A 24,193-nucleotide genomic window follows, 5' to 3' on the forward strand; every position below is an offset into this window, starting at 1 on the left:
GAATTTCCCATCGACAGGGGAAAAGAAAACAAAAGAATTGAAGGATGAGCTGGAGGCACCGTTGGGATCAGAGAAGGTTCAAACTGCATTAAGAAAGATGCAGCCTTAGCACTGCTGTGTCTCAAGGCAGAGTACCTGGGTTCAATCCCGGGTTACTGTCCGTGTAGAGTTTGCATATTCTCCCTGCGATTGAGTGGGTCTCACCTCCACAACCCAAAGATGTGCAGAGTACGTGGATTGGCCACTCAACGGAAAAATTTTAAAAAAGGAAATACGCAGACAGGAAAAGCACCAAGACTTGTTGAGCTCCCGGTGGAAATCTGTTTTGGCGGATCAGCTGGTTCTGTTATGGATGGGAATTTTTAACGATTCTCTGGCATGGAGCTCTCTCCCAGACACACTTGGGCAGGCATCCATCTCCCTGCTCCTGGAAAAGTATAAGGATCCCTTAGAATGCGGGTTATATTGCCCAATTTCATTGCTTAATGTAGACCCAAAGCTTTTGCCCACAATCCTGGCATCGAGGCTAGGACTGTCACCCCGAGGCGACCAGTCAGGATTTGGGGGAAGAGCTGAAATCTGTCATCCAATGCGAGGAGACTGCTGCAGGTTTGGGCACAGCTACGCAACTTGAATGTTACCAGCCTGACGGGGTGGTTAAAGGCTGACCTGCAAAGGTGGGACAGCCTCCCATTGTCCTTGGCGGGCAGTGTCCAAAATTAATATCTTACCAAGATTTTTGTTCTTAGTGCCTTGCGGTATTTTTTTTTAATTATAAATATAAACATTCTATTGAGGTATTTATGGTTTAATAACAGAAGAAACAGTGTACATACAAATATAAACAGTGCAAAAGCAGTCTTCCTCCTTCACAGGTCCCACCTTTTCTAACTCTACACTAAACTAACCCCACAAACCGCCCCCCTCTCTGCTGACGGTTAATTTTCCCCCAAAGAGCGAACTTGATTTTCTCCAGACAAAGAAAGCTAGCAATGTCAGTCAGCCAGGTCCCCAACTTCGGGGGCTTGGAGTCCCTCCAGGCTACCAGGGGGGCAAAGGCCAGAACATCTGCCTCTTTCTCCTCCTGGATTCCCAGGTCTTCCGACACTCCGAAAACCACCACCTCTGGACTCGGTGCCACCCTTATTTTCAACACCTTGGACATGACATCCGCAAACACCTGCCAGAATCCCCTAAGCTTTGAGCATGCCCAAAACATATGGACATGGTTCTCTGGTCCTCCCGCACACCTATGTTCTACTCCCAAAGAACCTGCTCATCCAGGCCACTGTCATGTGAGCCTGGTGAACGACCTTAACTGTATACGGCTGAACCTGGCACATGTTGTGGACATGTTGACTCTATTCAATGCATCCACCCAGAGACCATCCTCTATCTCGCCTCCCAACTCCTCTTCCCATTTGCGTTTCAACTCCTCAGTCTGCATTTCCTCTGACCCCACGAGTTCCTTGTAAATGTTAGAAACCCTCCCTTCTCGAAACTACCCTGTCCTGTATTGGTGGTAGGAGCGGGACGGTTGACACCTACCTGCGTAGCAAGTCCCACGCCTGCAGGTACCTAAACTCATTCCCTCCGTCAGTTCAAATTGCGAGAGAAAGAGAGAGCGAGAGAGCAAGCGAGAGAGCGAGCGAGATTTATTCTTGGACGGGCAGTTTGCCGGCCTGGAGGAGTTGAAGGAAAAAACCCTGCCCTCGAGCTTGGATGTTTTTAGGTACCTCCAGATACAAAATTTTGTTCTGAGGATCCCAACATTCACGGTGGTGCCATCAACCTTACGGAGAGGATTTTATCCTGTGCGGGATCAGAAGAGGGTAGTATGTCTGGCGTGTATCAACAAATTCTGGGGGAGGAGCTAGTCTTGGTGCCAAATGGGAGGAGCTGGGGCCTTTATCGGAAGAGGTGGGGTTGGTGTGACATGAGGCCCTCCGCAGAGTGAGTGAATGTTACGGAGAGGCCAAGCCTGATTCAGCTCAAGGCAATGCACCTTACCAAGGCCAGAAAGAGTTCTCTCTTTGCGGGGGTTGTGAATAGATGCGGTTGCTGTATGATAGGGCCCGTGAATCAAACGGACATGCTCTGCTGCTGTTCCACGCTGTGGATTCCTTTTTCAGCGCCATATTGGCAATTCTGTTGGAGCCCTGCCCATTAGTGGCTATATTTAGAGTGTCGGACCTGCCGCAGACAGGACAAAGACCCTCACCTTCACCTTGCAGGTTACTTGGAGACGAATCTAGATGAGTTGGAGCAGTGTTCTTCAAAGTCAGGGGCGTGACCCACAGGTGGGTCGCGGGCGGGTGTCGGGAGGGTTGCGGAGCTCCCGATCGCGCAAATCCCCATGCAGCAGCCGGCTTTTAATTAAGCCAGCTGCAAGGGGCCGAAAACATGTTATAAAAAGTCGGCCGCATTGCGCGCACGATGATCAGCGCGCATGCATTCTGCGAACATGTTTTTATAAATTCGGCCGCATTGCGCATGTGCGCCGATAATCGGGAATGCATGAGCAGTGCGGTCGCTATATTTTTAAACGGTTGCAACTTTTTGGTTTACAAGTTCTGTCGTGGTTTTTATTCATTTAATTTTTTTTACAAGTTCGGGGGGTTTTATTCATTTATTTTATTCTTTTTTTTTTGTACGGGGGGGGGGGGGGGGGGGTTTATTTGATAAAAATTTACAGGGAAAAAATGCAGAACTTTGGACAGATGGAGACTCCATACTTTCCGACACTGGAAGGCTTCACCTTCATCCCAACAGGTTCCCTTGGAGTCCAAAACCATTGGGCCAAAGGAAGTCCAAAACCATTTCCTCCATTTTTGGCAGCAGCAAACAAGGTAAGAGAAAACGTTGAGTCACGCAGGTCGGCCGGCGCAGGTCGTGAAGGTCGGCCAGGTTGGGTCCCGAAGGTTGGCTGGTTGGTAAAAATTGAGTCCACGGAAAAAGTTCAAAGAAGGCCGAGTTGGAGGCTGGCAACACCACCCAGTGCTTTGGCATGGCTAGGTGAATTAATGGAGCTTTTGCACCACGAGGGGGCCAATTAAACATTTCTACCAGAGATGGTAACCGTTTATATTTATTTTAAGGAATTGGTCAGTGTTAGATGTGTGTTGGTTGGTTTACTGGTTTATTATTTTTGTTCTTTGGATAGTGTATTTTTTGGTATAAAATTACAATTTTAATAAAACTTGACAAGTAAGCATAATGACAACATTAATAGGAAGAGTAAAAACAGTACTGTATTGAAATCCAGTGACGTAAACATTACAACATTATCTATTTATCAAACAGATACCGTTCTTGGGACATATTTCACACACGGCTCTGGACTGATGTCTTCAGTTAGAAAGACCTTTATGTAGGAAAAATGGATATTCCAAATTAAACATTGTTGAACGTCATTTCTTTTCTACTATATTTTAACAGTTTTACAAACATCAAATATCAAACATAAAAACAGACATTAGAATCACTAATTTATCTTCAAAAAAAATAAAAACAATAAAAACAAGCTGTTTTTATATGCAACCACAAAACTGACAGTTCATTGCAATCTACTGTGCCAATCTACTGTGCCAAGTGATTCACTATATGTAACTCACCTCACTATACAATGAATCACTTGGCACAGCCAGAATGGAATCTAGAAATAAGCATCAACGGCCGCAATATTAAACTGCACTGCAGGCAATACACAAATGTTATCAGCAGGGCAGGCAGGAATATATATCAATAAGCAATGCTCTTTATGCTTACATGTACACAATTAAACCACAATATAAATACTCAACTAAAAGTATTAATGCCCATAATTTACACCAGAGTCCCCATTTATCAACTAGCCTATACGAGTAAGAAACTTTCCCAGCACTTGATATGCACTCTCGCCATCTGTTTGGTCAGGAACATTTCAATAGAGGCTCAAATCCAATGAATGTGCCTTCATTTTCACCCATCCATCCTGGATTAACTTTCTCAGTATTGTGTCGATAACCCCATTTCAAACAGCCACAATAACATAGTTATGTCACAGTACAAACTCCCAATCTGGTTTAGTAATCCTCTAAAACAGGACTACTAAAACCTGGTCTCTGATTTGCAACAAATCAATCATAAATGTTAACCACCAATGGCCTCCTACCATCAGCACATATGGGAATTTAGATGGCTAGTTGTGCATTTTGATAATAGAAAAAGAGAAGATGAGGATTAAAAGGAGTGGCTGAGAGGAGCAAGAGTAACCGATGGTGGGGACAGGGTTGAGTGAGAGATCACCTCCAGTTCATTTATGAAAAAAAAAGAGTGACACAATGTACAGCTTATAATAGGCTAGATGCATGGTCCAACACTGATTTTATATTTAAGCTGAAAGGAATAATCTAAACAGGAAAATATTTGCTTTAGAATCAATGTTTAAACAGTGAACAAATCAAATTACACAAAATTCACCCATCACTTTGAATTAGGATTAGTTTAATTTTGATGACTAATTCTAATTTAACTAGGATAGGCTAAAAAATGCAACGGTTTTGCAGATGGTTTGCACTTTCCCAAGAAAATATCAAATATTCAAGCATGTTAATTTCTTTACCTTCAGAATTTAAATATCCCTTCAAAAATACATGTATCCCAGTTCAAACAATTAGTAATATTTCTTGTAGAAATTGAGTTTGTTTTAGGTGCAGCTCATAAATGGAAGAAAGAATGTTGTCCACAACTCCAATTCTCATTTCAGCCAGCAACTCAGCCCCCCTGCATAGTTTTTTTAATATATGAATGGTGGCAACGAAGATGGTTCGAACTACAGATTAAAGCAATTTGATTTGGAAATAGCTGGCTAAATTAGAACACATCACGAACTTTACATTAAGACTTCCAGTGGTCACGCACAAGGCAGCTGTGGCTCGAAGGCGTTGGTTTGGGCACTTTATACCCGTTGGTGAGGTAGCTCCGGCAGGAGGGTGGCACAGAAGTTGTAGAGGGAGAGCTTCTCCCAGGATTGGCAAATGTACTGGCTACCAGACCCGGCAAACAGTCAAAGATCTGGCTAAGGAACTGGAGGGGGCCTGTGGCACAGCAACAAATGCAAAAATGGCATAGTGGGAAAATTGATGCCAATGGGAAAGACCCAGATGGAACAGTTGAGGCCTTTATCAAAGATGAATTTCGACAGCAAAGGAAGGAGATGGATGGGGACTGGTCGAAGGCCATCTAAGGAGCAGTAGCACCGCTGCGAAGGTCGATGGACTGAATAGCGAAATGCCTTGAGGCACAAGGGGGAAGATATGGGAGGTGGAGACATTGGTGTCTGACCAGAGTGTGTCCTTGAAGATGAAGGTCCAGGGGGACTTAAGCAAGTTGCTGAGGGTGAAGGTGGAGAAGCAAGAAAACAAGTCCAGGCAGCAGAACCAACAGATTGTGGGGCTGTTAGAAGGCGTGAAAGGAAGTGGGGCCATGAAATGTGTCAAGGATATTGGAGCAGTGAGTGCTGGACAAGACTCCAGAGGTGGACTGGGCCCACAGGCGAGAGCAGGAGAGCTGCCAATGATCTGGAGAAGAAAAAATTATGTGAGCCTACTTCTGACACGATGAGAGTTTATTATTAGATCCTACGATGAGTCAGGTTAAGGGAGACTGTGAATATGAATGGGAGGGGAACAGTGTCCAAACATATCAGGATATTGGTGTGGAGCTGGCGAAGAGGCGTGCAGGATTCATCTGGGCCAACACGGTGCTGTACCAAAGGCTGGGAGTACTAGTTTGAAATGCCAAAAGAGCCTATTGACTTTATAAGGGACCATAAACTGGGGGAGAACTAAGAGTTGGTGAGAGATGGAGGAACTGCATCTGTAAAGGTTGGAGGTTATGACTGTTGCACATTGCCAGAGGTGGGGCTTTTTTTCCCCTCCTTTACCTTATTGTACATTTGGCAAGTTATAAGTCTGAAGGGGGTGGTGGGCGTAGAATAGGCAGAAATTGTAATATCCGATCATGCACCACATTGGCTGGAGGGGCGGCTCAGTGAGGGTAGGCACAGAAGCTAGATTTGGCTTTGTTGGCGGATATGGGGTTCTGTGTAAAAGGTGAGGTCGGTGGTCAGCGAATATGTGGGAATCAATCAGAATGGGGAGGTGTCGGCAGCCACATTCTGGGAGGCATTGAAGGCGGTCTGAAGGAAGATTATTTCATTCAAGGCACAGGGACAGAAGAGAGGAGCATGGTTGGTTGTTGAATGAGATAGTCGAGATGGTAGAAGATACTAAAAAAAAAAGTTGCTGGCGGAAAGGGCGAGGTTGCAAGGGCAGCTTGAATAGGTTGACAACAGTGGGGCAACTGAGGAGCGTGAGGCGGGGTGCAATATGAATCAGCCACCAGCTGAGGAGGCAGACTGCATGCAGGGAAATTTTTTAATGTGCGAACGGAGAAGAGGGAGGTAGTGTCAGCACTGGGGAAGATAAATGAGGTTTGGGGGGAGGGGGGGGGGCAAATGAGAAGTTATACAAGGCGGAGAACAAGGGGATATAGGACAGATCCTGGATGAAGTTTCCAAGGTTGGAGGAAGAGCTGGGGCTTAGGGAGGTGACTAATAGCATTAAGGGAATTAAGTCAGGGAAGGCACCGAGGCTGGATGGCTTTCTGGCTGAGTTCTATAAGATATCTGCAACAGAGTTGGCACTATTTGTTGGGGATGTTTAGTGAGAATTTGAGGAGCCCGGAGGTAGTCGACAGTCAAGATTTTTTTTGGGGGGTGGGGGTGTCTGCATATGGGGAGGATTGGGATTGGGGGGGGGGGGGGGGGGGGGGAAGAAAAATAGACTGGGGTCTGTGGTGTGCAAGTGAAATCGACCTCTTCTTGCACGGGGATGAGCTTGATTTAGTTCATGGTAGTGCACAGGGTACATACAACGCGGGTGAGAAGAGTAGATTATTTTGGAGCGCAAGAACTATGGGCGAGGGTCAGCGAATCATGCACACATATTCTGGGGCTGTGAAAAGCTGCTGAGATTCTAGGAAGCGATGCTTGCGACGTTGCCCAAAATTGAGAGAGTGGAGGTCAGGCCAGACTCGATGGTGCCGGCCCTTTGGAGCATTGGAAATACCAGAGCTGATGGGAGGGGGAAAAGAGGGCGGACACGTGGCCTTTGCTTCTCCAAAGGATCTTGCTGAATTGGAGGTTGGAAATACCATCAGGGATGGCAGCCTGGTTGGGGTACTTGCATGACTTTCTCTGGTTGGAAGAGATCAATTTGAGTCGAGAGGGCTGGAAGAGACACTGTGGTTCTGTTCATGACAATGTTTGAGGAACTGTTCATTGCAGAGTATCGGGAGGGTAGGGGGTAAAAAAGGGAATAAAATGTACAAACCTGGATTGCAAGGTTGAAGAGCGTGTTGTTGGATATGTAATTGTTTTTACACATGTTTGTACTAAAACACATTTTTAAAAATCCAAAAGTGTGGCCTTCTTTCCGACAACATTTTACTGGAATTCAAGTCACATCAAATCTACTTGCCCCTATTCATTTCTTGGTTAGTAGAACGGAACTATAAATTTCCATTTCGTATGGGTCTATGCATGGTATCTTTATTACAGGTTGTAAACTAGGGAGTAGCCCTTAATAACCCTGAATAATCACTTTAAAAATTGCTGGGCCAGTTCCCAGTTAAGAGAGGAGCATTTACCCATTAAATAAATGCTATATCCAATTCTGCAATTGAATTTTATATTGACCTATTAAACCACTAGGACTTATTTTCTATGTATTTTTGTGTTGAAGGGGCAGGATATTTTTCTGTTGGGAACAGAATTCTACCCCTTTCAGATGCCCAATGTTAACAGGTCAAGTATACAACAATCTGATGCAGAGTTCAGCTCTCTGTGCTTTGTTCTAATGACACTCCTTGGTTGTCATTTCCACTGCTCCATCCCCATCATGCTGAAAGACTAATTCTTTCAAGTGCCCAATTTACTTTCAATATCATTTGTTGTCTCCTTCCACCACACACGTGCAAGTCATTACTATGTTCTTCCTCACATCTCCCTGCATCTTGTTTGAAATCCAATTGTTCTCTATGTCTTGTATGATCTACTAATGTAAACAGTTTATCCTCATCTAACCTGCAATAATCTTGAACACCCATCAAATCTCCCAGCAACCTCATTTGCTCCAAAGAGAAAAATCCCACCTGCTCCAACCAAACCTTGTAGCTGAAGCCCCTCATCCCAGAAATCATTCCAGTAAATTGTCTCTGCACCCTCGAGACCTTCACAGCTTTCCTAAAGAGTGATTACCAGAACTGGACACCATACACTAGTTTGGGGCCTAATCAGAGCTTTATAAAAACAGTTCAGCGTCACTTCCCCTTTTGTACTGAACCGTTCTATTTATGAAGCCCAAGATCACAATATTCACTCTCTCAATATGTCCCACCACCTAAGGTCTATCCATATTGACTCCAAGAACGTCTTTTCCTGCATGTTCTTTAGAACTGCACCATCAAGTCTATATTGGCTCTCAATCCCTTCTGCCAAAATGTATCACTTCACACTTTAAATTCTATCTGCCATTTCTCTTTCCATTCTGCCAGATTACACCTTGTTGTAATTGATTGGTATCCTCAGATTGCCACTGTTCCAAGTTTGGCATCACTGGCAAATTGTGGCCGACAGTAACATTTCCATAGAAAAGGCAATTACATTAAAAAAGTGATCCTAGCGCTGACCCTTGGGGAACACCACTGTCTACTATCGGCCACTATGAAAAAAAACCATTTACCATGACATGCTGTTTTCTGTCCATAAGTTAATTTTTTATCCAAGCTGACACTGACATTCCTACTTCATGAGCTACTTATTTGTTAACCAGTCTTTTGTTAGCATTTGGCAAAATATTTCTCAAAAGTCCATATACACAGCATGCCAATACATTCCTTTCAACAACCTCCTGCTACTTCAAAAAAATTCAATGAGATTAGTCGTCAAGTATGATGTGTTTTCTAAAATCAGAGCTGGCTCTCCTTAATTAACTCAACTTCGCCACCTGATTATGGTTTCAAAATCATAGCCACCATAATTACTAACCTCCAGGTTCAAGTCACCAGAACAAATACATCTGGAATACAGGAGCAAGGAACCTCAAGAAGTGAATCGGAGGAGAATCCCCAAGTATGAACTGGGGAAATTTAAATACATTAGTTAACCAACAAAACTGGGAGAAATTGCATTTGACCGTGCCATGCTTCATTGGTTACAATTGAACCTGGTGGTGGCAAATTTTGTGCGAGTCCTGGATCTACAAAGCAGAACTCTGCTGTTGTCAGAATAAGGTAAATCAGGAGGTCTGTAACTAACTGCAGGCATGAACAGAACTAAATGTTTACTATCAACACCATATTAAAAACATAATACTCTTTAAACAGGCATGCCAAATGTAAATGAACTCTCCCTCAAATGTAGGACGCTCCTCCTGGTGCAAAATTCAATTCTGAGAGTTATGGAGTTACAAGTTTAAGAAAAGCAGAACGTACAGATAAAATTAGACAAATTTTCTTCACTTCATGTAATTTTCTAAAGTCACCTTACCAGCATCAGTAGCCCTCAAGTATTGCATCCAAGGGGCTGCACTTCACAATGACAGAAAATTATTTGCCCATATGCTAAGCGCAATTTTGTTCGGTTCAGGGGCATCTGTGCCCCAACAATGGTGACAGGAAAAAGTCAGAAACAGAAATCCCCAATTATTTTCTCCAGGAAAATCTTAATTATGCAACTGAAAAATATAGATGGTGTTGGCATGAAACATCTTGTGGGGTGCTATTGTTCCTGTTCTCCAGAGTTCCAACAAATGCATGCAGTCGTCACTAGTACAGATCAGCAAGTTGGCATTGAAACTGGACTAATTTCATTAAATTACTTGTAAGAAATCTCCTTTAAAAAAAATGTAGCTTTAAATCTAAATGTCCCAAAGTAACAATGCAGAATTTAATTAAATTTACATTTCCAAAAATAAACTAGCATACGTTGGTCCTTTCTTTAATTCTAAGCACAACAGTCAGAAAAAAAGCCTTTCATAGTACACCTAAAACCAGGAAGTCTGCTAGCTACTCAAATCTCAACATCTAGGTGACCCAATTATTCAAGAGTCCGAATACATGCCTATCTCCAAATGCAACATACTCATTACTCTTCTTCCATCAGCCACTTGTCTAGAGTCAAAAGATTGTAGGTACACGGCCCACTCCAGGACTGGAGCACAAAAATAAAGGCTGACACTGCAATGCCGTAGAGTGCTGCACTGTTCAAGGTGCCATCTCACAGATGAGATGGTAAACGGAAGCCCAGTCCATAGTCACATGGGCAGAAATGACTCACCGCATGATTCTACAAAGCAGGGAAGCTATTCCTGCTGGTCTGGCTAACATATATGCTGCACATCAACATCTCAAAAAGACAAGAAACAACAAAGGGAATTGGTGGTATGTGGTCTTGTTACTGGACTGAATCCAGAAACCAAGAATAATTGGTTCAAATTCCAACACAGCAGATGGTGAAACTTGAATCCAAAAGTCTAATGACCATGAAACCTTTGTTGAGTGGCAGCGGTTAGTTAGCACTGCTGCCTCACAGCACCCAGGTTCAATTCTGGCCTCAGGTGGCTGTCTGTGTGGACTGTACAATCTCCTAGTGTCCGTGTAGGATTCCTCCATGTGCTCAGGTTTCCTCCCACAGTCCCAAGGTGCGAGTAGGTGGGTTGGTAATGATCAATGTGCAGGGTCACAGGGATACGGAGGGTCAGTGTGAACCGGATGGGTCAAATGGCCTCCGTCGGCATCGTAGGGACTCTATGGATAAAAAAAATCTGGTCACATCATACTGCCACTTGTGAAGGCTTACTGTGTATAAATGAGCTGCCAATTCTGGATGGAGGGTTTCCGGAGGTGGTAGTGGGCAGGGATTGAGAGATTTGGAAATCTGTTTATTGATGAGGGTTTCCCAAACTTAGAGGAGGAGTTTGAGTTGCCAGGTGGGAATGGGTTTCGGTATTTGAAAGCGAGGGATTTTGTGCGGAGGCAGGTTTCAACCTTCCCGCCCCTGCCGCACCGGGGGCTACAGGGTAAGGTGGTGTCGAGAACAGGAGTGGGGGAGAAGGTCTCCGAGATCTACAAGAAACGGATGGTGGGAGGGAGGCCTGATAAGGGAGGTGAAGAGGAGGTAGGAAGAAGAGCCGGGGGTATGGGTTAGACATGGCAGGGTTCCCAGATTCGAGAAAATTAAATGCGCCTCGAGGGGTTTGTTGCAGGAGTTTGTAGCCATTCATCAACGTCTTTGAGAAAAATTAAGCTGACAGCGGGGTGGGGGGGCACGCAAGGGCAAGAGAACCAACGGGGGGGTTTGGGGAAGGTGGCACAGTCTGTGTAAGCCATGTTGGCTGTGGTTTGTTATATTCTTGTGTTTTTGTTCTTGTTGAAAGTCGATGTTTAAAATTGTTAAAATTATAAATGCCTCAACAAAATATTTTCTAAAACGAAATTAGCTGCCAATATTCCTACATTACAACAATGACTACAATGTACTGCACTGATTATAAAGCACTTGGGATATCCTGAAGTCCTGCAAGGTGCTATATAAATCCAAGACTGTTGTATTCCTTTGCCTCTGGTCCCCCAAAGTGTACACTTAAGAATGAGACATTCGCCCTGGATACAGATAAAAGTTTACAACCAATAACTTGCACTAGGGGATTTTCACAGTAAAATCATTGAAGTGTTAATGTAAGCACCAGATAACCTAGGAGCAACAGCGGTCAACTTTAACATGCCTATTTTTTTTTAAAAAGCAGTGTTACTGGTTACAGAAGATCTACTCCTTAGTCAGTTTATGAGTATTGCTTACCAGGTAGAAGCATAACCAGAGTTTTTTTGGTGGATTGAAGTTTACAGATGATGGGGTCTAGAGTACTGGTCAGGAGAGCATCCAGGTTGCCAAAACATGGATAAACACTGAAGATGGGCACGCCAAGTTAGATAATACGAGGGAGACAGAAGCTAATGGGATGCTTGGACTGCAAACAGACAAAGTCACGTTCGATCCAAAGCATGGTTGGGGAAGAGGATGGTATCAAATAGCATGGCTGGGGAAGAGGATGGCATCAGTGGTTAGGGTACAGAATTTGATATCAAAAGCAATGGGCATTGGCTGCCAGAATATTTAAGGTCTGGAAGTTAAATATCGGTCTAACAACACAGAACCATTGCAGTAGCCAATATAGAGAATGTCTTTGGATGTGAAAAGGCCTAAAGGTAATATCAAAGGAGACTGCAGCTGGGGAACAGAAGTTGTTTATTTGGAGGGGTGAAGGACTTATGGCTTCCTGGTGCTCCTGAAACAGTTAGCTAACCAACAACTTAAAGTGCATAATATCGATTTGCCTTATGCACAACAACTCATCTCTCTAGTTGATTAGTGAAGGTGCATTCTATTATAAACATATAAACTACTCTTACTCAAAAGAAATTTAAAGCAACCGCAAAAAAAAAAGGAAGTCAGTAGCCTAGCAGTGTACAGAAGTGAAATTGCCAAATAAGAGCTACAGTATCACTGAAGACATTTGTAATAGTAGACAGATTAATCCTTAAATACTTCATTGAATCTGCTCCAATCTCCACTAGTATTTTGCATGTATATTTAATTGAATTAAAATAAAAGGATACATCCCTTTATACAAGACAAGGGAAAACTCAAGAGATCATGGCAAAAATAACACCTCATGAAAAATATATTTCATTGACTGAATACTTAAACTTGCACGGTAATGAGGATTTTGTAATCAGCAAGCTAACAATGCAAATTGTAATATCACTTAAAATACTGCTCTCCCAAGTCAATTTCAAACTGTTACAATAGAAATTTGTATCCAAAAATTGATTCCTGCTGATGCTCTCCATTTTACTTGAACTTATCAGGGCAAAATTAGATTCCTTTGTTACCGTCTATTTAAATATCAAATAATTCAGAGAGGCTACAACCTTAAATTCTAATCAATGGGTTCAATTCATGTTTATCTCTCACTCACCTTACATAAGCAACAATGGTTCATCCTAAAACCACCACCCAATTTTACAAGATCAGTTGTCGTAAATCCCATTGGAATGATGAAACACAATATACTTGGTGGTTAGAACTAACAACATTTTTTAAATAATGCTTAAATTACTGTTGTTGCTACTGACGCAAATCCTCCAGCAACTACTTCCTTGCTGCTGATAGCCTGCACTTCGATAGGTGCCCATACATAGTAGTAGTGGTACGGAATACAAATTTATGAGTCTGCTACAGGCCACTCATTTTCTTTAAATTTTTTGCATCTATGAACAAATAAAAAAAATTGCATTAAAGCTGCACAGGTTCAGCATGTGTTACAATTCTTCAACCAGCTCATCACACGCAATGCTTTGCAATTCTTGGGTGTCAACAATTCAGACATATTCAGCCCAGCAAAAACAATCACATTGTAGTATATGAAAAGGGATGGGTTACAAACCCAGATACTAGCAGGATTCCTCCAATTTGTTTTTCCAGAAATGCAGAAGAATCGATGAGCCTCTAAATGTTAAGAGTTAGGTCCCAAAAAAAAACTTATGCATGTAAGCATACTCCGTTCTGGCATGCTTCATGCTAATGCTTTTCCATTTTGCACATGTAACCTATTTGCACAGACAATCCTAATGAGATGTTAAAACTAGATCCAATTGGTTTGCGGTTTTTTAAAAAATCACAGCACTACAAAAGAGCTCGGCAAGGTATAAAGTTCTCTTGGGAGTAATGGCTGCCTCTATGTGAAACACTTTGGAATATCCCAGGGCACCCAACACCTTTAACCTATATCAACTACTGTGAGAGCACATTATCCTAAACAGAGCTCAGTCAGACATTAATTTTGTGGGATTCACAGATACTTCCACAGACACAAGCAATGAACAGCACACAAAAAATAAACACTAAGCATTAACTACCTGCTAGTTATCTCACAGTACCAATGCAGTCATGGAAATGTTTGTGGTGCAGACATTATTGCTTGCCACCTAGAGAATACAGACAAGAGGAAACAGGAATGAAGTCTGAAATAATGATCTCTAACCAATGTGCCTGAATCACTTCAAAATATTAATTTTACTTGTTTGGCAGAGCAGTTCATGTATAGGATAGAAACTCTGTTCTTGGTGATCACAATTACTGCAACACACAAGAACAGAGGCGTAATTGTAAAACGACGACTAACTTATGGGCCGATAGTTAAACTGGACTCCAGAAGAAGTTCCCAGCTGGAACTCTGGTACTCCAATGCAGGAATGTATGTATCCCAAAAGTGTCAGGAGAAATAAAAACAGGAATTACTACTCTTGACTTCAGCTTCCAGAATTACTACTTTTGACTTCAGATTCCAAACTCCACCCAATTTCAAGCCCAACTGTAAGCAATAAAGTGGGATTAGACATGTCCCACACCCATTATCATGCCTGTTCCAAATTCCTGTAAAATTAGATTAAAGGCCAAGTGCCAATACTAAATTAGCATTGACCAACACATCAATCTGTACCTGTATGCAATCAGGATACCAGAACTCTTTGTAAATTGCAAACAATACATAGTAACTAAAGACAGACCAATGGTTTCCCAAGATATTAACACTTTTTACTTGGAAAATAAAGCAATTAAATTCAAGCTGTACAACAGTGGCAGCATTTTCTCACAAGGAAACATACTCCCGAGATTAAGGCTAAACATGAGACACAGTTCTGCATCCATTACAAAGCTCACAAATCAAAAGGTTGATAAATGCACATTGTAAGATAAACGTGGTAGAATCTCTTTCAGGGTTGTGTAGTGGCTTAGATCCTGTCACACCAGACCCCAGTTCAAGTCCTAAATCATGGGGCGCTCTTTCTCTCCATTGGCTGCAAGGATTCAATGAGAAATCAGCTTAAACAATTACAACCTGGTTCATAATGGGCGTAAGCCTGCAACACAAGACTACCCTCAATTTGATACCAATTAGAAATCTCAGATGTCACAAGATTGTTGGGCTGGAGAATAGAAGAAACAAAAACAGTGGTCGCAAGTTTCTGACATCCGGGCTAAAGTATGTGTTGGGCAGAGGTGTGGGAGCTTCAGATCTGGCTCTTCTACACTTAAGATTGGAAAAACTGGAGGGGAAATTTAACAAAGATGTGCAAAATCATAGGGGGTGTTCTGGGCAGAGTGGCATTCTGGGCAGAGTGGATATGGAGAAATTGGTTCCATGAAAAAAAGGGTCAAGAACCACAGAAAATGGGTTTGAGAATGGCAAAAGAACCAAAGGCACAAACATTTCCTCCTAAATGCAGTGAGTGGGGAGGATTTGGAATGCACTGCCTGAATGCGCAGTGAAGGCAGATTCACCTGTGGCTTTCAAAAGTGAATTCGACTAAGAAAATATTTGCAAGGCTATGGGGAAAACAGGTGGGTGGAAAGAGACCAGGCAAGTGACTCTTGCTGCAGGCCAGCACTAACATAGTACTGTCATAATCATTTTGATGATTCTCCATTGACTCCCTAGATCAGCACTTTAACAAAAACAATCTTTTGACCAATTTGTTCGTCCCTCCCCAAAAACCAGTTCACTCTTTCAACTAGTATTGCCCATAGAGGTAACCTATTTTAAACTTACCACTTCTTGTTACATGCCAGAACTACATCAGAAAGTTATGTCATTGACTTTCTAACAAAGTCAATTTACTTAATGCATTAATTTAACACTTGCATTCTGACTGGCGTACAGAACATTAAATAGCACATTCAACCTACAATTTAACTGAATATGCACAAAAGGAAACATCTGATTCAGTACGGCAGAAAAGGAGAAATGTGATTGCTATGCACATCTGTGTGAAGAGTAATTTATGTTCCTCAGTGAATTAATTGTTAGCCAGATGAATCTTAGAATTATCCTCACAACAGAATGCCACGAGAAACTGTTGGGGCGAGTCAACCATACATACCCTCGCACTCAAAGATGCTAAACAACCAAACTCGTTTTAGTGTCAATGGGCTACAGACGCATTATTTCTGCGGGCACTTTTGTGTGTGTGTGTGTGTGTGTATGCAAATACTGACAGCCCAATAAAAATACAACTCAAGTTTTGGAGATTGCTGCTCCGGGCGGGCCACCAGAGCTCATTATTCATGCAATGCACCCCCCTCCCCTCCTCCTTGGCAAGAATTCCCTTCCCCACCCAACTAGCATCAGTCCGCCACAAATGTCAGCTGGATGATGCGGCCAGACACTCGCTAAATAACCGAATGGCTCTTGTTATTTAATGGAGATAGTGGAGGGTGATGATAACCAGGCCTCTCCTCTCATTTGCGGCCCGATTTACATTTTAAAAAACGATCAGCAAAGCTCCGAGCACGGCAACGGGCTGCGAATGGGGTTTGTAGTCAGAATTATAGGCCGGGGGTGGGGGCAGGAAAGGGGAGCGGCTCCTTCTCCCTCTTCTCACTGCGGTGTGACTGCTGAGAAGGGCCCAGGGCCGAGACCCGGGCCTTGCGGAAGAAGGAGGGGCGGGTGAGGGGATCCGGCCACCGCCAACCTCTCCCCCCGACACAGAAGGCGGCCGAGGAGCAGCCGCAGCCTCCCTTCACTTCACCCTCCGGTCCCCCTCCACTCCATCACCTTACCGTCTTCTGCAAAACAACACCACGCACGGCCTCCGCCAGCAATTCTTCGATCTGATCTGATCTTCCCTCTTGGCTTTTGTGTTGTTTTTAAAAACCGATCTCCCTCCCCCCCAACGCGCGGCAAAAAAAAACAAACAAAAAAAAATCACTTCTTGAAAAGTCGCCCTCCCCGCAACTTCCAAGATGGCGCCTCCTTCCGACGGGGTTTCCTGCGGCTCCTCACAGGGGCAGGTCAGGGGTCAGCGCCTCTGGGCTCCGTCATTAATGCACTTCCGGCCGGGGGAGGAGGAGGTTCTTATGCAGGGCAGGTGGGGTGGGAGAGGGGAGTTTCTTTCATCAATACAGCACATTGCAATCTTCACATCTCATGACCACCCCCACCCCCCCCCCCCCACTTTATTTAGGACTTTTTGCATTTGAACTATAAAACATGTGATTTTCCTCTTTGTGGTGAATGTATTCACCAGGAGATGTGGTGCCTGTGTAACCTTTAACCTTTAAGGATTGAGCTGGAGACCTGGTGGGCTCCCCCCCCCCCCCCCCCGGGACAGTATATAGTCCAGCACCCAGTGGGTGGTGCTTATATGTTCAGACGGTGCTGGCAGGCTAATTCTTTGTGTAATAAGCCTTTGTTCACATGGTCTCGCTGTGAATTGATAGTATATCAATTTATTACACAAACAACGTCACTATGGACGCTGCTCTCAAGCCAGAAAAACTTGACTTAGATGCCCTTGCCCCAGAAGCCAAGGGGATCTTCTCTCACTTCGAGGCCTACCTTGGCTCGTCCGAAGCGCCTATCCCCGAAGCTCACAAGCTGAACATCCTCCACGCCCAGGTGAGCTATCGAATTTCAATTTTGATCGAAAAGGCGGCCACGTATGAGGCAGCGGCGCGATTCTGAAGAAGCGCTTCATCAAGCCTGTAAACGAGGTGTTCCCGCGGCATCTGCTCATTACCCGCCGGCAACGCGCAGGAGAATCGCTGTACGATTATCTGGAAAACCTGACCCTACTCGCCAGAAACTGTAATTATCAAGACGTGACGGCTGAGGAGCACATGGAGCTGCAGATCCAGGACACCTTTGTGGCTGGGATCCGCTCTAATTACATCAGGCAGCAAATGCTGGAAAACGGGGCTACCAACCTGCAAAACACGGTAAAACTAGCCACCTGGTTAGAGGTGGCCTACCCAACCCCCTAGTCGAGAGGGTCCAGCTGCTGCCCGCAAACCCCCATTATGCCTACGTCGTGCACCCAGGCGGGAGGCAAGATACAGTCTCCCTACAGGACCTGGTGCACGCTGGTTCCCCTGTCAACACGCCCCCCCCCTCCCAGCATCGCCTACCGCCATCAACTGTCTCTTTCGCTCCCCCCCCCCCCACCCCCCGGGGCTCCTGTGTCCTCCTACGCCGCCCCCTGCGCCTTCACTGCCGCCACCCACCTGCTGACCACTACCCAGCGTCTCCGACACGGCGGGCGGAAGCTCCGAACAACATGCTCTCGAAGTCACCATCATCTACAACGTCCACGCCCGCGCACCACCAGAGCTGAGGAGGTCTAAAAAGACGATCCGGCCTCCGGATAGACTGGACATTTGACCCATGTCACCCCCACCGGACTTTGTGTTTTTTTTTCAACAGGGGGTGAATGTGGTGAATGTATTCACCAGAAGATGTGGTGCCTGTGTAACCTTTAACCTTTAAGGACTGAGCTGGAGCCCCGATGGGCTCCACCCCCCAGGGGCGGTATATAGGCCTCTGCCCAGTGGGTGTACTAATTTGTACAGAAGTTGTTGGCAGGCGAATTCTTTGTGTAATAAAACCTTTGTTCACTTGTTCATATGGTCTCGCTGTGAATTAATGGTATAGCACTCTTTTTAAATGAAAAAATTCTATCAATTCCCCCCCGCCCCACTTTCATAGATCATAGAATTTACAGTGCAGAGGGAGGATATTGGGCCCATTGAGTCTGCACCGGCCCTTGGAAAGAGCACCCTACCTAAGTCCACCATAACCCAGTAACCCCACCTATCCTTTTTTGGAAACTAAGGGCAATTTAGCATGGCCAATCCACCTAACCTGCACATCTTTGGACTGTGGGAGGAAACCAGAGTAGCTGGAGGAAACCCAGGCAGACACGGGGAGAAAGTGCAAACTGCTCACAGACAGTGACCCAAGCCAGGAACTGAACCTGGGACCCTGGCTCAATGAAGCAACTGTGCTAACCACTGTGCTACCATGCCCCCCCCCCCCGCCCACTTCGTCTTTGATTGCAACTGAGATGGCAACCTTTTATTTCCCTTTTTCAGGATCTAGACACCATCAGCTGCAAGAGGATATAGTTGCAGGGCGTGATTTAACTAAATGGGAATAAAGTCCCATAGCGAGCGCTTTTAGCCGTATGTTTCCCCATGTTCGCAGCCGAAAAACACAACGTTGTTAAACCTCACTCAGGTTAGATAGGGGGCCTCAGAGGGGAACGCTGGCATCCGGATCTCTGGAGCCTCTGTCGCAGCCCTCGATCCACCCCCAAGCCCAACTCACTATGAAGGGGTCCCCGGGCCCCCCTGCACCCACCCAACACTCGCGCAGGGCACCCCTGGTCCGATCGCTGCCGCGCATTTGTCCTTGAACTCGCCATGCTTAGTCTTCAAATGCCTTTGAAGATTTTAGGGTTTTAAACTTAATTTGCCAGCACTTTCCTGCATATAACACACATGGGCTTTGTATGCTGATTTGCATTGGCACAATTAAAACCATGCCTCAAGAAATCATCTTCATACTGCTTTATTCCCAATTTTAGTTTCTTCTTAATTCTTTGTTCACCAGAGACCCTGGAGTTCTGGATACAGCTCACACCAGCACTGCTTTGCCCTGCCATGGACTCGCCTGAGAAGCTCTCTCCAGCAGATTCAGTTGTGAGACCTTGGCCTGTTGTGTCTCTGGCCCCCTCTTCCTTTCTTTAAAAAAGTAAATAAGTTTAGAGTACCCAATTATTCCTTTCCAATTAAGGGGCAATTTATGGTGGCCAATCCACCTAGCCTGCACATCTTTGGGTCGTGGGGGCAAAACCCACGGAAACACCGGGAGAATGTACAAACTCCACATGGACAGTGACCCAGAGCCCAACCACTGCGCCACCGTGCTGCCCACCCTCTCTTCCTTTATTACAAAATGACCCATCGTCAGTTCTTCACACAGTCTTGTTGCTTACTTGCTGGCAGTTACAAAATGGAGCAATCTAACCTTAATGATATTGCATCCAATGTATTGACATACAGGGCACGTCAGTGTACGTGTCGGGTGCGTGACCTTCTCTGTGCTGCTGCCTCTGGCGGAAAGACTCCATCGTTCTTATTTAAAGGCCAGCCTTCAGCGGCCGGCATTCTTTCTCTTACTTTGAAACTTTATGTGCCAAGATCTTTCCAAGTTCTTGACTTTTTACTTCCGAAAATTAGAACCATTTCAGTTGAACATGTGCATCTTTACATTTACGCACAAACTTTGTTTTAAATATTTTCCCATTTCTTTAGAAATTTAAACAATTATAGTTAAAAAGTACAACCTTGTTTTTACTTTACAAACTGCGGCTTTAGAGGAAATGAAGTAACTTGTCAAACACACACAATGTCACAATATTTCTCACTGGTTCCTCTGCTTTGCCCTCTACAAACATCCAAGTCATCTTCTTCTCCATTCTCACTGAAAACACTTACTTCCTGGTTTCCAGAGAGTGGTCACACAAAGTGATGACTGTGTAGGATTGTCCCAGTGTGGCATGTGTCAGCCGTATTGACTGGCCTTGTTTGATCCGTATTCCTCGCTGAAAGACCTGGCCTGGCTTCCTCTCACTGCATCTACCCCAGCCACAGACCACTTCCCGACCAGGACTCCATGTTGTGGGAGTGTAAGAGGATGTTGTGCCGGCCGTTGAACAGATTGACCACGGAGCCGCAGGTTGCACACTGCCGATCGGCGGCGAGGGGCAAGCTGAGCAGTGCGCAAAGTATGAGCACTAGAGCGGAGTTCCAAGCTGGGGCTACCACAGCATTGAGCGTCCATGTGGACGCCCATCAGCCCGTGTTTCCCGCCCCCATCCCCCCCTCTCCCACGCGCGGTGACCAGCGCACAGCCCAGCCTCGCGCTGCATGTCCTCTCAAATATCGCAACCAATCAGGGTCTGCCCTAGACCGGCATTAGTGAAAGCAGATCGGGCAGCACGGTGGTTAGCACCGAGACTGCGGCACTGAGGAACCAGGTTCGGATCCCGGCTCTGGGTCACTGTCCGTGTGGAGTTTGCACATTCTCCCGGTGTTTGTGTGGGTTTCAGCCCCACAACCCAAAGATGTGCGGGGTAGGTGGATTGGCTAAATTTCCTCTTAATTGCAAAAAAAAATAATTGGGTACTCTAAAGTTACATTTTTTAAAAAGCAGGTCGTGGCAGTTGAGGACTTCTTCCCACGATCGGGAACGTCACAACCGATCGCTCCGCGACCCTCCCAGCATCCGCCAGCGACCCACCCGTGGTTTGCAACCCTGAATTTGAAAAAACCCTGTATTAGCACATGAGAGAGCAATGACCTAATATCAGAAAACAAGGATGTTGTAGTAGTTTGGGGACCAGACGGAATGGTACTTGTGGGGGTCTCCCAGGGACGGAAGCCCCAAAGTGCTTGCTCCCTGGACCAGGTGGTAAACCTTTAATAAATATACTTTTTATTTTTAAATTCTAATCTCAATCCACACTGCTACTGCATCATTGTTTTCTGATATTCGGTCATTGCTCTCTCATGCGCTAATACCATCATTAATTAACAGAGCCAGCCCTCCACCTGTTTTTAACTTCCTGTCCTTCCTAAATGTCAATATTGAGATCCCACAAATGAAGGGAGAGTTTCGGAGATGGGACGCACTCCCGCTGTCGCTGGCAGGGAGGGTGCAGACTGTAAAGATGACAATCCTCCCTAGATTTCTGTTTGTTTTTCAGTGCATCCCGATCTTTGTCCCACAGTCCTTCTTCAAAAGAGTTAACAGGATGATCATGAGCTTTGTCTGGGCGGGAAAATCCCCGCGGGTGAAGAAGGCGATGTTGGAGAGGAACCGCAGCGAGGGAGGGCTGGCTTTGTCGAGTCTGATTAATTATTACTGGGCGGCCAACATCGCTATGATAAGGAAGTGGATGGTGGGTACGGGGTCTATCTGGGAGCGGGTGGAGGCGGCTTCGTGCAGGGGCTCCAGCTTGGCAGCCCTGGTCACGGCTCCTCCACCGCTGCCGCCGGCCAAGTACTCCACCAGCCCGGTAGTGGTGGCGACCCTGCGGATATGGGGCCAGTGGAGGAGGCATGTGGGGGAGATGGGGGCGTCGGTTTGGGCGCCAATCTGCGACAACCATCGGTTTGCCCCCGGCAGTATGGATGGGGGGTTTCGAGTATGGCGGCGGGCGGGGGTGGGAAGGGTGGGCGATATGTTCCTGGAAGGGAGCTTTGCGTGTTTGAGGAGCTTGGAGGAGAAATTTGGGCTGGTAAGGGGAAATGGTTTTAGGTACTTACAGTTGCGGGACTTTGTTCGTAGACAGGTCCCATCTTTCCCACGCCTCCCGCCAATGGGGATCCTAGACAGAATAGTCTCTAGGGGGGGAAGAAGGGGAGGGTAGAGTCTCTGGTATTTATAAGGTGCTCATGAGGGAGGAAGGGTCCCAGACGGAGGAACTGAAACTTAAATGGGAGGAGGAGCTAGGCGGGGAAATGGAGGACGGGCTGTGGGTAGAGGCCCTGAGTAGGGTAAATTCAACCGCGACATGTGCCAGGCTCGGGCTGATTCAATTTAAGGTCATTCACCGGGCCCATATGACGGTGGCTCGGATGACTAAATTCTTTGGGATAGAGGACAAATGCGCTAGGTGCGCGGGAGGACCAGCGAACCACGTTCACATGTTTTGGGCATGCCCTAAGCTGAGGGGGTACTGGGAGGGATTTGCGGGCGTCATGTCCCGGGTGCTAAAAACAAGGGTGGCGATGGGTCCAGGGGTGGCAATTTTTGGAGTTTCGGAAGACCCGGGAGTCCAGGGGGAGAAAGAGGCCGATGTTTTGGCCTTTGCTTCCCTGATAGCCCGGCGACGAATACTATTGGCGTGGAGGGACTCAAAGCCCCCGAAGACTGAGTTGTGGCTTGCGGACATGTCGAGTTTCCTGGGTATGGAAAAAATTAAGTTCGCCTTGAGGGGATCTGTACAGGGGTTCGCCCGGAGGTGGCAACCATTTATTGACTTCTTTGGGGGAGAGTGAGCGTCAGCAGGAGGTGGGGGGGAGGGGATGGGGGGTGGGTAGTGGGTAGAGTAGGAGGGATAAAATGGCGGGTAGTACCGGTGGGAGAGGAGCGGGCTTGTGCAGTATGTTACGATTGAAGTATTGAAAGTACATGGATGTTTGCACATTTTTTTGCTTTCTTTCTGTTGATGTCTGTAACTGTTTACAAAGCCAAAAACTACCTCAATAAAATTATTTATTTTAAAAAAAATATTGAGATCCCAATCCTGCCTCTGTAATAGCTATCAGATCGTACTTATTAATTTGCGCTATCAGTTCATCTGTTTTGTTTCAAATGCTACATACATTCAGATACAAAGGTTTGGGCCTTTTATTATTTTTGTAGCATCCAGCCTTAACTACTGATTTACTCTTGGATTTGAACTCTCCGTTCCTTCCTGCCACGGTCTGTTTATTATCTCCCATATCAGTATCTATCTCTCTTGGCTTGTATCCCACATCTTCCCAAATTTGATTCCTTGCCCCCACTATTTATCTTCGAGCACTCCCTACTACCCTAGTGATGAGGCTCACTGGAAGGTCAGCTCCAGCATAACCCTGGTATAGGCCATCCCAACCTTACAGATCCCACATTCCCCAGTACTGATGCCAATGCCCCACAAACTAGAACCCACTTCTTCCACACATTCATTCCTCTAATCTTATTTGTCCTGTGCCAGTTTTCATGTGGCTCAGGTAATATTCCAGAAATTATTACCTTTGAGGTTCTACTTCTTAATCTGGTACCTGGTTTCAAATACTGACTATGCAGAACTTTTTTCTTCATCCTGCCTATGTCATAGAGGCCGACAGCACAGAAAAGGCCCTTCGGCCCATCACGTTTGCGGCGGTGAAAAAAACTACCTAACTGTTCTAATCCCATTTTCCAGCACTTGTGTGCATCGGCATTGTAAGTGCACATCTAAACACTTATTAAATATTATGAGGGTCTCTGCCTCCTCCACCCTTTCGGACAGTGAATTCCAGACTCCCACCACCCTCTGAGTGAAAAAGATTTTTCTCACATCCCCTCTAAACCTCCTGCCCCTTCCCTTAAATCTGTGACCCCTGGCCATTGATCTCTCCATCAAGGGGAAATGTTTCTTCCTGTCTACTCTATCTATACAACTCATAATTTTGTACATCTCAATCATGTGTCCC

General features: G+C 45.4%; 1 protein-coding gene across 5 annotated transcripts in view; it reads right to left on the minus strand.

The window, feature by feature from the left end:
- The window catches only part of LOC119955586 (ras-related protein Rab-14), a 45,864-nt gene extending 28,918 nt beyond the window's left edge, over window positions 1-16,946 (minus strand). Inside the window, exons 1-3 of one of the 5 annotated variants that reach the window (XM_038781924.1) lie at window positions 16,727-16,946; window positions 14,023-14,091; window positions 3,308-3,364 (exon numbers count right to left, since the gene is read on the minus strand). In XM_038781924.1, coding sequence (XP_038637852.1) covers window positions 3,308-3,321 — 14 coding nt within the window. In that variant the 5' untranslated portion in view covers window positions 3,322-3,364; window positions 14,023-14,091; window positions 16,727-16,946. Of the gene's footprint in view, window positions 1-3,307; window positions 3,365-13,082; window positions 13,195-14,022; window positions 14,092-16,726 lie in introns of those variants that run through there. The other 4 variants (XM_038781926.1, XM_038781929.1, XM_038781927.1 and 1 more) reach the window with 4 other exon arrangements.
- Between the last annotated feature and the right edge of the window lie 7,247 nt (window positions 16,947-24,193).

Source organism: Scyliorhinus canicula, chromosome 21 (genome assembly GCF_902713615.1).
Source record: "Scyliorhinus canicula chromosome 21, sScyCan1.1, whole genome shotgun sequence".
In the NCBI taxonomy this organism is placed as follows: domain Eukaryota; kingdom Metazoa; phylum Chordata; class Chondrichthyes; order Carcharhiniformes; family Scyliorhinidae; genus Scyliorhinus; species Scyliorhinus canicula.